This window comes from Paramormyrops kingsleyae, chromosome 3, assembly GCF_048594095.1.
Source record: "Paramormyrops kingsleyae isolate MSU_618 chromosome 3, PKINGS_0.4, whole genome shotgun sequence".
Classification (NCBI taxonomy): Eukaryota; Metazoa; Chordata; class Actinopteri; order Osteoglossiformes; family Mormyridae; genus Paramormyrops; species Paramormyrops kingsleyae.
Window position 1 is genome coordinate 6,808,884 of NC_132799.1, and position 14,141 is coordinate 6,823,024.

The window sequence follows — 14,141 nt, forward strand, 5'->3', positions numbered from 1 at the left end:
GCCGTTGTCTCTGTCCAGTGACATTTGTATGGGTCAGAAGACAGGTTTAGCCTTTGGAGCTCCTGGGAGTGTTTGAGGTTTCTAGAGTGGGCTGCTGCACTTATATCATGGATTTAAGAGGAGGGTCAGGATCAGCTCAACATCCATTCATCACAGGAGAGTAACACTGGTGCTCGGACCCACCACCGAGCAGCGCCAGCCCATCGATTTGTTTATAAGTGTGGGCGGAGGTACCATTTGTCTCACTGGTGGAGGGGAGCACACAAATCTCTCCGATTCACTGTTTATTTATCACTATAGACAACATTACATTTTGAAGAAATATGGGAATGTATATTCTACATGTAGATAATATAAACATGCTCTACTTAACAGCAGTAAAACAAATGTATGGGGCCATTTAGTGGGAGTGAAAGCTTGGGAGGCATGAGGCATGGAATCAATGTCAACAAAACTCTTTAGATATTTCTGCTAAAAGCACTATTCTAATGGCAAGGCATCCACCAGATTTGCACTGATTAAGGGTTACGATTCACGCTGCCTGTAGTAACACAGATGGCCGGTCTCTCTCTCCAGCTTTGCTGCGCTGCTAGTGTTGAGCTTTTGCCAGACGTATCGGTGCACAGGCCCACAATGGAATTCGCAATGAGCCACAGATGTGTGCCCATTTCCCGCCTGTCATATTTATGGGCCTCTTTAAAACATCCACGCCGTTATGAACTCCACCCTCCTGCAGACAGGAAGTTTCTGCCTTGCTTCTGGTAGGCCCAGACACATGTCACAATGTCATCTCCTGAGAAGCTGAGCCCCACAGTGACCCCCCCCCCCCCTTTCTGCTGGGTTGGAGGGAAGTGGCTATTCTGTGATGGACACAAAACCACCCGCCCACCCCCCCCCCCCCCCGTCCCCCATATGAAAATCTACCAAAGCAGGACTTGAATTTCATACTTCTCTCATCTCTCAGTGGATCCAAAGTTTATGCATTCTCCCAGTGGTGGGGGTCCTTCATGTGGCCCCTTATATAGAATATGTAGTATTATTACAGCAGTGAGAGATGCCACATGTTTTGGATAAAAGCCTTGGGAAACGGGGGACAAACTCAGCCAGGCTAAACTGCAGAAACCCTGACAAGGTTTGTCTGTTTACCCACCAGAGATTCTGTGTTAGATTTAAATGTGTGTATGTGCTAATCAGCCATGCAGTGGCCATTTTCAAAGGTTGTGCTTTTGTCTGCAAGTGCATAACTTCTATTGCAGATTGTGGAGGTGGGCATCACTTGCCTGTTTCGTGAAATTGCAATATACGGGGGGCAATTTTCTTTCGTCCCGCTGAGTAAAATATCATCCCCTGTGTGGTTTGGGCGCGTATGCCTAGGGCTATAGAGAGGGAAGGATACTAACACATGAGTAAGAATAATCTCAAGCGAGGAAAAGAGAGAGCACCCCCTTCACATTCAGATCAAACTGCTGGATATTCCTTCAGAAGCACAGATGACTCAGTCTCACTTAATACCCATTTCACTGGTTATCATATTATTGGGGTATTATGGTGGCAACAAAGGATCTAAAAAATATTGCTGACTTTAACACCCTACAGCTTAAAAAAGAATGTTGTGTGACGTTGTGATACTACAATGTCCATAGGAGTGAGTTTAAGTGAAGTGAGCGTGTTTTGGGTGGTCCTAAGTGAGGAAATCATCACTGTGCCCAATTATTAGATTAAGTTTTAGTATGTTTGTTATTCCCTGGAAGGAGAAAACAAACATTGGACGTCACCACCAGGACTCCATCCTAATGGCAGCTGAAAGCACAGACTTTCCAGTTGTATCAATACTCCTCTTTGAGCTGTCCCTTTGACCTTCTTAATTCGCCTGCTCCTAGGTTTTCAAAGATACCATTGAGTCTCATTTGTAATGGCCCTCATCCAGCACCTGACATGGTATAATTAAAAGGAATCTTCCCCTAACAAGCAGGAAATAGGACAATTAAATTAGACCGGGCCAGAGAAACCACAAGTCATAAAATTATTAAGGAGGATGGTGAGGTTCTTGTGACCCAGACTGCCCCACGTACCCTGTAATGTACTTACATGGGCTCAGGTTTAGCTTCTCACATGCATGTTAAGTGATATCATGTCTGAAGCACTACTTTTTTCCTTTACAGCATAATGATCTGCCCTAATACCACTCATTCAGTTACTACTTGTATTAAACTAACATTGAATGTCTATTGTGAAAATTAAAGAATAAGCTGAGTTGAGCAACCTCAATCCAATTTAGCCACAAATAATGAGGTGTTAACTAAATTATTTGTTATCTGATGATGCAACTGTCATGATGCGGGGATCTCTCTTGTGTGTTCACAGATCGATCGCGTCATTTTCTGTGTCTTCCTGGAGACCGACTTCAAGATCTACAAAGAAAAGATGACTCGTTTCTTCTCAAAAGGTACTTGCTTTCTGCTGTTTCTCAGCCTGACGCTTGAGCAATGCTGATTGGCTGCTCATCTTCCAGGGTGTGATAGATTTAAGGTTAAGGAGGGACTGCCCGTTCACTGTGAGAAGGCACTCTCATCAGTTTCAGAGTTGCTGCAGTCTGACCCCAAAATGAAGGTTGGAGGCTTGTTTCAGCTGCTAACTGCTGAGTCTGTACCTGTCATGCCAGCCTGGATGGGGCTTAAACAGCTGTCTGCGGTTCATTTAGCTCCTCTCAAGAAAGGCATCCACGTTGGCAGAGCTACCAGCTAGGAAAGGTGTTAAGTGAAGGTCCTCCATTAAGTAAGAGGTGAGAAGAACTATACATTCATGGCTAGAAAAAAAAAATCAGTTACACCACTGACCCCAACACAAATGTATCGAAATACCAGATAGAGTCTGGCAATGTTTCAGTGAACACATCACCTGGAAAACAGCGGTTTGTGAAGACTGGGAGAATACTGTAATGAGGTCACCAAAAAATGCAGAGGATTAGTGCTGATGATTGATGATTGCAGTACTTTGAGAATGGTAGTAACCGTAGATGTGGAAGATGGAAGAGTTTGCATATATAATGTTGTTTTGTTATATATTGAAGTCAACTACCAGCCTTCTGAAGTAACTATCTTTGGAAACGGCAGTGGTAATCACTTTCTCAGTGATATTCCTGCTCTAACAAGTTCAAGTGTGGAAGAACTGAACTTAATTGTAATGCATTGGTGGGGGCAACGTCTCCTGACAAAGTGGTAATAGGGACCAGACCTGGAAAGGAGGTATTACTACCAATGCTGGTAGGGCACTGCATTCACTTAACATCGCGCCGCAGTGGATAACAAACTGTTGAACCTTCTTTTCCCATGTGGGACTATTTTATCTCTCCACCTGCCCCCAGCCCCTGTCGGCCCGCTGTCTTAGTAAAGGATGGTCCTGACTGTAAGACCTCTAATTATGTTGCAGGCCTCGGTTTGCAGGCCTCTGTGCACTGCCAACAAATTGTTTGTGCCACTATTTTGTTCTGTGCCTGTGCTGTTAGAAGAGCTTCTGTTGGCCCTATTTTCACAGTCATTTCTAATATTTACCTACATGTGCAGTTTACCATTACATCCGTTGCAGAGGAGCAAATATTTTATAGTTGTTAGTTTCTTTTGTGGCATTAAAACATTAATCAAAAGTTCTAGATCATCCCAGGCAGTGTGTGGTACAAGTGTTGTTGCAGGCGTAGTCTCGAGGGTGCGACATTACAAGGCTACCAAGGCTAGCGAGAGCTAGCGACATTTGCGCTGCTGCTGCGCCATGCCTTGTTTTTATTACAGAAGTTAAATTTGCTTTTTGACCTATCAGGTCAAGGCTATTCATCTCAGATTCTCCCAGGCTTTGAAAACTGTAAATATACGAAAGGGCCTGGATGGTCATTTGCTGGGAAGGTAGCATTCTCACATCCAGGTGCAAAGACATGCTTGTAGAGATTCTGCACCCAGCTCTAAAGCTGTGTGACAGAGTTTAACTTCTGCCTTTGCCGTTTGCTCATAATCTGCGTCCTGCATGCCCCCTGGCCCTTCACTGTAGTCATTGTGACCATGAGGCAGTTTATTGCATATATAAAAAATAAGAAATCATTTCATGGGCTGCTGCAGGTTTTATAGGTTTTTGTTTGTTTTCATCTATAAAAAAAAGCTATAAAATAAAAGAGAACGTGTACAGGTTTGGCACATTGAATATTCTCCTGAAACTATTCAGATAAGGATCCTGATTTTGTGGATTCAACAAAATTCTTTTTTTTTTCTCTCAAATGAACTGTGGAATAATTACTTGTACCATTTGATAGCAGTCGTTCTTTTTTTTTGCCTTTGGCCAGTCGTTGGACTTATGGGAAACTGTCTAGTCACCTTCAGAATATGTCTGTGTTCTGGTCATGACTCACACTGTAAATGCTGGCCAGTAACAGGACTTGATTGGTCCATCGGCCTCCTATGTTTGAAGTGGGATTTTCAATACATTTCACAGACCTCAAAAGTACACCCGAATTCGCTTGGTTACAAAAAGGCCCTGAGTTATTTCATTGTTCATTCTTGGCATTTTGGACCTTTCTATAGATGCAGTGTTTCTCTCCCAAGCTGTGGTGTGAAAGTCTCAGCCTGAGATTATTCTGTATGGTGGAAAAACATCTCTTGGTGGAGTTAGCTGTAATTTCACTTATATCCTCAAATATAGTATTAGAAACCAATGAATTGCGCTCTAAGCTGGAATGTCAAAGCAAAATATAGAAGACTGCATCTGAGGATATAACTTATAGGCCATGTACATTTTAACTTCTATAACTGCCTCTAAATTCGTTATTAAATGCTATAATGTTTCTCTAGCTTTTCTCTGGTTGTGACTTCGAATTATTGTATGAGTATCTAACTGAAGAATGACAAAAACATGTGCTGTCAGTTATTAATATATGTAATAATTATAATTGGTTCTCGTTCCCGTGAAATTCCTTGGGTTGGTTAATTTCCATAATTTTCTTCTTCCTATTGTATGCTTGCAGTACATATAGCAGACATTCATTTCAGAGACAGTTGTTTGCGTATCTTTTGCTGGTTTCCTTATAGGGAACCGAATGCCTCAAAGCTAAATGTTTCTACACATTACACAGATGTAATTATGCTCAATTTCTCTGTTTTAATTACTTAGTCTCTACTGTTAATGTAACATTTCAGGCTGAGGTGACGGGGGGCTGGGGGGGGGCATATGCACAGGACAGACTCCATCGGGCCAATGTCAAACAGGGTATTTGCATGTAGCATTTCCTGTTTTCCCTCCACTCGTTCCACCCCTCATGCTGTGAGAATTATAGACAGAGGAGTGCATGCTCCCCCCACCCAGGGGTGGGGGTGGGCTGCATGGATCTGAATGCAGGGGACACGTGACAGGACTCCAAGAAGGTTCATACACAGCCTGCTTTGTCAATATGGATAAGGGCTCAACGAGAGAAGTGAAGCCTTTAAACATACTGCCAGATTTATGAACCTGTCGACTCCATTTAGCAGCAGCGAAGCCTTCATTGCCGCCATGTAGCAGTCGTAAAATCCTCCTCCAGCAACATGTCTTTAAAAAGAGAACACTGGGGATTCATTAGACGTTGCAGCACTCTTGAGATCGGCTTTTAATGATACATACCTCGTGAAATTTCTCTGACTGGCACTTCACAGTTTGCAGTGTCGAAACATCACCGCTCCGGTTCCCGTCCAGGAGGAATGGCTTTGGTTAAGCAGGATTAGCCTGCCGTCGGTCGGTACTGTTCGCAGCAACGTGTCGCTATGACTTGTGACGAAGCCCATATGCGTGGCAAGATACATGCAGGTAGAGAGATCTGGATGTTAGCGGGCTGCATTTCCGCTCGTTTGTTCTGGGCTCAATGGGTTACCCATGTCTCCTATATTACGCGGGGCTCAAATGCCGCTTTCCGCTTTGAATGAGAAAGGCCTTTGCTGTGGGATTTTCCCTGTCCCTACTGGCATTACTCATTGTGATGTTTAAAGGTAGTAATTTGCTTAGCTGTGTTTATTATGAGTCATCATGGCTATTCAGACACCTGTAAGGACACCAAGAGCCCCGGTAGGAAGGGAAATTAATTAAGCCAAGACGTTATTCAGTCTGTCGGGACATCAGGATTAATAAAGTTTTATAACGTTTTTGGGAGACGGACATGTTCTGTGTTAAGCCTTATGCTTTTTTGTCTACTTTTCTCCATCTTAATTCCACGAGCTCATAACCAGTATGACTTGGCTTAAACACATAAATGCTGAATAAGATAACAAATGATATATTTCATTATATATTCTATATCAGCGCAATTTATCAGTTAAAACATTAAGTAGGTCTGTCTGTTTTGAACTATGTAAGATATGCGGTATATCAGGTGGTCGTCCTCTTACTTGGTTACTGATTGTTGGGCCACTAACTTCCTGAGCTGGCAGGGCTGATGAGGACCTTTGACGGGCAGAGTAAGGTAGGTTTTTGTGTTAAGAACAAGGACTCGGCAAAGCTTCCAACTGATTCCTCTTTAATGTTTGCTATTCATAAACACGTGCAGAAATGTGCGTCTGGCTCGAGGGGTTAACAGCGCAATAAGGCTTTGTTTTTATGGTGCTTTGCGTGATGTTCACATCGTCCAACACACGAAGAGACTTCCTAGTTTCACTCAAGTCCCATCCAGCGGCTCGTATCACCTTGCTGCATAGATTTATTTTAATGTGTAAAGCACGTTGCCTTCTCTTTCCCGCTGGGAGTTTCTGGTGGCGCGACTTTTGCGGAATAGATGACAACAGCACTTCATCAGAGGTAAACTCTCCTGCACGGCGGCACAAATGGCAGGATGGACATTAAAGGGTGCTGAGGCAAGCATTTCCACATGCATTCGACTCAAACTGGTGCTTGGGGCTGCCAGTGACTTCTCTCATCCTTCTGCCGGATGGCCCCGGGCCTGCGCATGCCTTAGCCCACCGTCTGCTCCTCCAATTCCCGTTCTTCAAACTCCACTTTGCATGACGCTCAGTGCGGGTTACACTTACACTCTGCACTGCTGTACCTTGCCTTCTGTGCCAAAACAAGAATAAAGTCAAGAATAAAATTGAATCTAATTAATTCCTGTTATTTTACCAAAAAAAAAAAGAACACGGTTTCCCCAAAAGGAACTGAAATAACTTGTGTCGAAATTTTAAATGCTTTGTGAAAACAGAAGATTTTATTTCATATGCGGCAGGACTGCCAGACTGTGACTAATGGGTGAAGAATGTCTCATGCTTACAGACCTCCATAATCATCAGTAATTCCTCAAAATGTCAAGAACAGCTAAGAGAGGGCAGCTAATGGACTGGTGCTGAGGAAGACTCCCCGTGGGTGATGAGCCTGGTGTGTGGCTCGGGGACGCCGGCGTGAGCTGCTGGGACTGGGCTCCCCCATGTCACTGGGCTCCCCCATGTGACTAGGCTCCCCCATGTCACTGGGCTCCCCCATGTGACTGGGCCCCACCATGTGACTGGGCTCCCCCATGTGACTGGGCTCCCCCATGTGACTGGGCCCCACCATGTGACTGGGCCCCACCATGTGACTGGGCTCCCCCATGTGACTGGGCTCCCCCATGTGACTGGGCCCCACCATGTGACTGGGCTCCCCCATGTGACTGGGCTCCCCCATGTGACTGGGCTCCCCCATGTGACTTGCATCTGTAACATTGCTGATCAGCCATCCTGGGGCTCCATCCTTTTGCCCGCAGCCGTCGGGATAAGCTCAGGATCCTCTGTGACCTTGAATAGGACAAGCGGTTACGGAAAATGGATGGATAGAAGCCCCAGACTGCAGTGCAGATGCGTCGGCTCCTTAAGACCTATGTCCCATCTCACCGCTCGGAGCTCCTTCCACCACGTGAGGAGTGTCACTCTAGGCTGTGCTCTTGCGAGGTGGATTGAGCTGCCTCATTAAATCTGGTCATCAGATTCCCTCTCTGCCTTCAAGAAACACCTCCAGAGAGACCCATCTGTTCCTCTGCTAGTCTAATACCTCTCCAAATGTTAGACTTTCTTGTTTCGAAGATAACATAGCTCTTGTTCCAATACTACTTACACTTGTAGCTGGCCATTCACTTGAGTGGCACTTGACCCCTTTACAGCAGGTATGTTTAGCTCAGGTGTACGTCACATTTAGACAAAAGCTTCTGCTAAATAAAATAAGTGTACATGTAAATGATGTCAGTGGAGGGGGGCACCACGTGGCCCGTCTGGGCAGGAAGAGTCAAGAGACGTTTGCACTGTTGCCTTGTTCTGTACTGTTGCTTTTGTTTAGACATTAATCCAGGTTCTAAATCCCTCTTTATGTCTGACCCAAGCATCCCTGCAGTGAGCCGTTTGTATTGGCAATGTTTTACCTCCATTCATCCATCCATCTTCCACATTTATCTATGCAGAAGGATTCCTGATGCGTTGTTCTCTTCATAACTCCTGTCCGACTCAAAAAACCCTGTGTCACACGGTTCTGTTCAGTCAGCTGCGCAGGCTCTCCTGCATCTGCGCATTGTTGCGCTAGGCGCAGGACGTAAGGGAAGCCGCAGAGCTGTCATTCTCTTCCATGATGGGAGCAACCACCTCTGCATTCAATTTCCTGGAAGCTTATGTTACTGTAATATTCCAGACGGAACATAGCGATCAGCCTTCTTTAGGGATCTGCCACTACTCAGGACGCAGTAAATCCAGACATTATGCTGTTCCGCCCAAATCCACTGTCTATCTGATGGCCAATGGACAACAGGTCAGCTTGACAAGCGCCCAAGGTCTTATCGTAGGCGAGCAGTAACTGGCCATCTTGTTTTTATCTCCTGGCAGACAAGCACGAGGACGTAGATGAGGAGGGAGCAGTGGATGAAGGTGAGTGATGATCAGGGTGTTCTGCCCTCACCTTTCTGCAAATGCCAGCAGTCTGCCAACATTAAAGAGCATGTGCATATATAAACAGAATTAGTAATATATGTAATAAGCACACAAAGACTTTAATATATACCTGATTCTGAACTTCAAACAGGCATATGAAGACACACTTCAAAGACTTCTTTAATCAAGGGGCTTTTGTTTGGAAGCAAAAATAGCTGTAATTTTGAAGAGCATAGAGGGAAATCCTATTTCTGACTGCACCTAGACCATCTAAGTGGCTTTATCTCCTTATAGCAGCCTATGGCTCATCCTCCCTATCACAGCTGACCCAGGTGCAGTAAGACAATAGTGCACCTTATTGTCATGCTGGGACAATTGATGGACTGTTTCCAAAATGCCCGGTCCATCTGCAGTTAAAGCTGCTGGCTTCAGCAAATAACCAGAGGTGTATTTATCTTTCATTCTTGCTGTGACTCTTCTCCTGTTTTCCAGGAACACAGATGCATGCCATTAAGCTTTTATGAATTTTTTTATGGTTAATGATACATTCCACACCTTCTCTGTTCTTTATTTCCAAGAATACAGATGAACTCAATAGAGCTCTGTGAAGCTTTATGGAAAATAAAACTTGCTTAAAATGTTTAAAGACTAAAATAAATTTAAACCAGCTCACTGTCTTCATCAAAGTGGATTCTAATGTCACAGGTCATAGAATTTCATCAGAGATTAAATTCAGAGACATTTTAGTTATTTCAGAAAAGGACCATTTGCTCTTTTTCTGCATTAGCTGCAAATTAATAACAGAGCAAAATATGCATTATTATTCACAGTGCTTATAATAAAAAGAGCCATCCATACTGAAAAATACAGAAACAATCTGATTAGATTAATATTGTAATTTGTAAGTGAAGAAATATCAATTACAAATTGCTTTCCTACTGCATGTTGCATATTTAACATGGGTGGTAGTTTATCATAAATTTGATGAAAATAATAATTGTTCATTTTAAAAACACCTACTTTTTGGTCACAAGTATACAGCACCTTGTGTTTGGCTACAAGATTAGTGTGTCAGTTTTTTTTTTTAAATCCTTTCAAAGTCCAGGTTACTGTCCAGGTTTTATGTAGATATGAGTTTATATAAAATTGCACCTCTTGTCAGTTTTATGGGAGATGGTTGACCTGGGGTACGTCTTTGGTACTTAGGTACTTTGTCGACTGGTTATGCAAATAGCCTGCCAAAAGTATGGTACCTGGTGCGGTGGAAAAATGCCCCTAGTCTCTATTGCGGGACATTCACTGTGTGGAATAACAGCTTCCTAATCTTCCCAACCTTTCTTCATTAAAGACCTTTAACTTTAGTACCTTTCGTGTGGCAGGTAAAATGGACACACCTCCATCTAAGAAGTACAAAAACAAGAAACAAGGAAGTGATGAAGAGAATGTAGAAGGTGAGAAGTTGCTTGTGTCTGTGTTCCATCTGCACCCTCAAAAGCTCAATGCAGGCCTCCATTGGTGGGGGGTGGCTTGAGACGGGGGGTGGCTTGAGACGGGGACCAGCGGAGCACGGATTCCTACAATTCGCCTGAGCTCCACTTGTCTGAGAGCCCATTAAATAGCCATTCTGCAATTTCAGCCCCTTCTGATGTGTAATGCTGGAACAATTATGCCGGTGCTCCAATAAGATGGACCAAAGATAATTAGATTCCAGTGCAGGAGGTGAAACCCGCCGATTAACATCGCACACCTGCCATTTGTCTTTTGGGCTTTAAGGTTGTGGGGGGGGCATTTTTAAGTTCCACAGGCCGTCTGGGAAATAGCCCTCAGACATTAACATACACTCCATCACAGCGCTGCCTGGAAAGACGGGAACAGATAGCGCAGGAAGTCTGATGGAGAAAATGCATTTCCTGCAAGTGAACTAAACAGAAATGCATCTCTGAATGAGGTTTCAAGGCACGTAATTCACTTTTCTAGATATGATTCAATATGCTTTGTGAATCGATTGAGTGTGTGTGTGTGTGTGGGGTGTGTGTGTGTGTGTGTGTGTGTGTGTGTGTGTGTGTGTGTGGCTTCCAGGCCGATGGTTAATCCGCACACAAAAGAACCCTGGCTAGCTCAGAAAATCCAAATGGGTATGTATGCTCAGCCTCTCACACAAGCCTCTGCGGGTGAATATAGCCACAGCTCTGTATACGTGTGCACAGAACTGACAGCGTTCCCTCCAACCACAAGATTAAGTGGAGCTTATAAGAAAAGGAATGGGAGGCGGTTTCAAAGGCAGGGACCCGCCATGAAGCCCGGTGCCCATCTTTGCACAGTCGCCCGTCCCAGTCCCAATAAGTCTGACAGAGGTGGCGGCTAGCAAATGCAAAGCCATCATTTACCAGTGACTGGAAACCTATGACTTTCAAACCTGTGCTTGGAGGCTTTGCTTTCTGAATTGGCAGCACTTCATGTATATATCTATATCTATATATTTATATATATATCTATATGGCGGAGGCCCTGCCTCAGAAAGCTGGCCTGACGATGGCCCTGCCTCATACAGCAGGCCTGGTGGGGGCCCTGCCTCAGAAAGCTGGCCTGACGATGGCCCTGCCTCATACAGCAGGCCTGGTGGGGGCCCTGCTTCTCAGAGCAGTCCTGGACAGCCCGTTAGCCCTGCTGCCTATGCAGGGCATGCAGGCGCCAGACGGAGCCCCCTTAAAGGGGCCACGACCGTCCGTGTGCAGGTGGGACTAAATGAGCCGCCATCTGGCCCCTGCCCCTGTGGGCCAGGTCGAGCACGCTGACCCCAAGACTGATGGAAAGTCTCGCAAAGCAGTCCATATGTCAGCAAGGGGGAGGGGTGCCGTGCGCTCTACATGGGTCCGCTTACAGTCGGCAGCCCCTCTCCCACCTCGTCGTATCTGTATTGCTTGTGGTGTAAGGTTACAGTGCTGTCCTGATTTGCAGTGTGATCAAAGCTTGCGCAGGAACGGTACTAATCAAGGGAAAATTGCTTTTGTGTGTTTAAGTTTCCTTGTTTTTTTCCCCTCCCCTAAGGTAAAATTCATACAGATAAAGAATCCCATTATCTCTCTTCACTTAGCCCTGGTGGGATCGTAGCCATATTAATGCAGTGCAGTGTGAGACTGTGATCTACAGTGTGTCGGGTGCCGCAGTGTGCCGAGCTTAGGAGCAGTGCCTGGCCTATAGGCACATGCATTTATCTTACCTGTAGCAATCTATTCAGCTGCCGAATCCCCGGTGTCTGCAAAACAGAGAAGCCCATTTGAACCAGTGAACCAGCACGGCGTGTCTCTGAACCAGTGGGCTGTGGCTCTGGAGCAGGGCAGGGGGGGTCCCACTCCGAGGATGGCCCCCGGGTTTCCCGCCGGTGTGCCCACGCGCCACCCAGTGATGTAACCTGTGCGAAATCCCGGAGAAGCTGGGGATCGGGAAGGAAAAACAGAAACAAAACAACAGAAGTGCGAGCATGAGCCAATGAAATTTGGTCTGACAGGGAATCCTTAAAATAGCACAGCAGGTGAAGGCGACGGCAGTGTGCACCTTCCTTATTTCTGCTTGGTTTTAACGTGGAACCAACGAGTCAAAGAGAGTTTCATGCCGATTTTGTTATTATTATCATCAAGTGACTGAGCAAGACAGACTGAAGGCAAAATGGGGCTGATAGAGAGAAGGAGAGGAAGTGTGTGTGAGAGAGAGAGGGTGGAAGGAGAGGAAGGGCCGTGCGGATCCACGAACGCAGCCAGCTGTGGGCCATGCTGGGAATCAAAGGGCTGTCTCTCCCAGATCAGCGGTGTCCTGGGCGACGCACACCCGCTGTCCCGCGCACAGCGGCCCTGAGCGACAGCTGTTGGTCCCCTCGCCGGGGGAGCCGCTTTTATTCCACAAACGTCTCATACATCTTTCAGAAGTTCTGCTCCAGCCGGCTGGCCCGACGTGAAATGATGAGTGAATACAGACTGGCAGGAGGTGGCTGTGAAGGGGGGGGGTTAGTTCATCAGCGTGGGTGGGGAGTGAGGGGTGGCAACGCGAGGTTTGCTCATTGGCATGCGCGGGGGGTGAGCGTGCTGGGAAGCCTCGGGTAGCTGGCTGGAATTGTTTTGTGTAGTTTCTGACTTAACGGGTAAAATGATGCTTGTTATAGCTAGATGCCTTTTTGGAAAGGAGCTATGCAGGACTTAAACAAACCCAATACCTGCGATGACCGGAACAGCTATAGTTTCTGTGTGACCTGGAGTGCATCAGTCCGTAAGTATGGTTAATTAGAGAGCTTGCTGTGAAAACCCTGTTACGTTGGCGCCACCTTCTGGCTGTAAATTCATGAGCTCTTCACTCATATCGAAGGATGTGGAGTGTAATGGTGTCTGCTGCTGTGGTTTTAAAATGATGGCTTCTCTCTTTGTCTGGCATACACTCACATTCAATAACAGTTTTGGCCCATTGTGGGGGAAAAAGTTATGACAGTGTTCTGATAAAACAATAATCTGTTTTAAAAATGGTACTTACCCTCTCATCCTATCATTTTACAGGGATATTCAGACACCAACAAAACTGCAGTGCTCGACACTCAACACGAATAAAGGAATGCATATCGCAGTATGACTTCTAGTGTAGGGTAATTCCTCAGACTCATTTTTATGAATTGGATGCTCTTTTCAAAAAGAGGACAAACTGAAATGCAATTCTTTACATATCTATTTCTGACATCTGAATAGGTTTGTTTCCATAAAATGCTGCTTAAAGTACTCATGGTCACTTATAATTCACATCGATCTGACATCGGTGCGGAAAGTGGACAAGTGTTTCAGTCTAGCTTTTAAACTTTAAATTGAAATGTTTTTACTACTCACGACCAGGCAAATGTGTTTTCAATTTCCCCTTTCACTGCTAAGAAGAGGCTTATACATCCTGTTCTAATGTCCCTTCTTTCTGATAACACAAACAGATGAATAAGGCTGTTCTTTCTGTCCTTTGCCCAGGCCTGAGGGAGGCCTTGAGCAAGCTGTAATCCAATTGGCCATTATAATCTCACAGACGAGCAGGATCAAAGAGGCACGTTCTGTTCTGCGGAGTGGAAAATAAATGGTTTCGGACGGAGTCTGCCGCCCATGCCTGTGATGCCGGCCGGATTTTGTGCGTGTCAGCTCACCTCGAAGACGTAGTGGATGCGTAGTTGAGAGACTCTAAGTGATTGCCCATTATATTAAGGAGAAAAGTTGCCTCTTGAAATCATAACCTTTAAGCAAA

General features: G+C 45.3%; 1 protein-coding gene across 2 annotated transcripts in view; it reads left to right on the forward strand.

Moving 5' to 3' along the window:
• macrod2 (mono-ADP ribosylhydrolase 2) overlaps positions 1–14,141 on the forward strand; it is a 429,071-nt gene that overhangs the window by 395,586 nt on the left and 19,344 nt on the right. For both annotated transcript variants that reach the window (XM_072709500.1, XM_072709501.1), the window contains exons 9-11: positions 2,365–2,446; positions 8,838–8,879; positions 10,262–10,333. In XM_072709500.1, the coding sequence (XP_072565601.1) occupies positions 2,365–2,446; positions 8,838–8,879; positions 10,262–10,333 (196 nt within the window). The remainder of the gene's footprint in view (positions 1–2,364; positions 2,447–8,837; positions 8,880–10,261; positions 10,334–14,141) is intronic.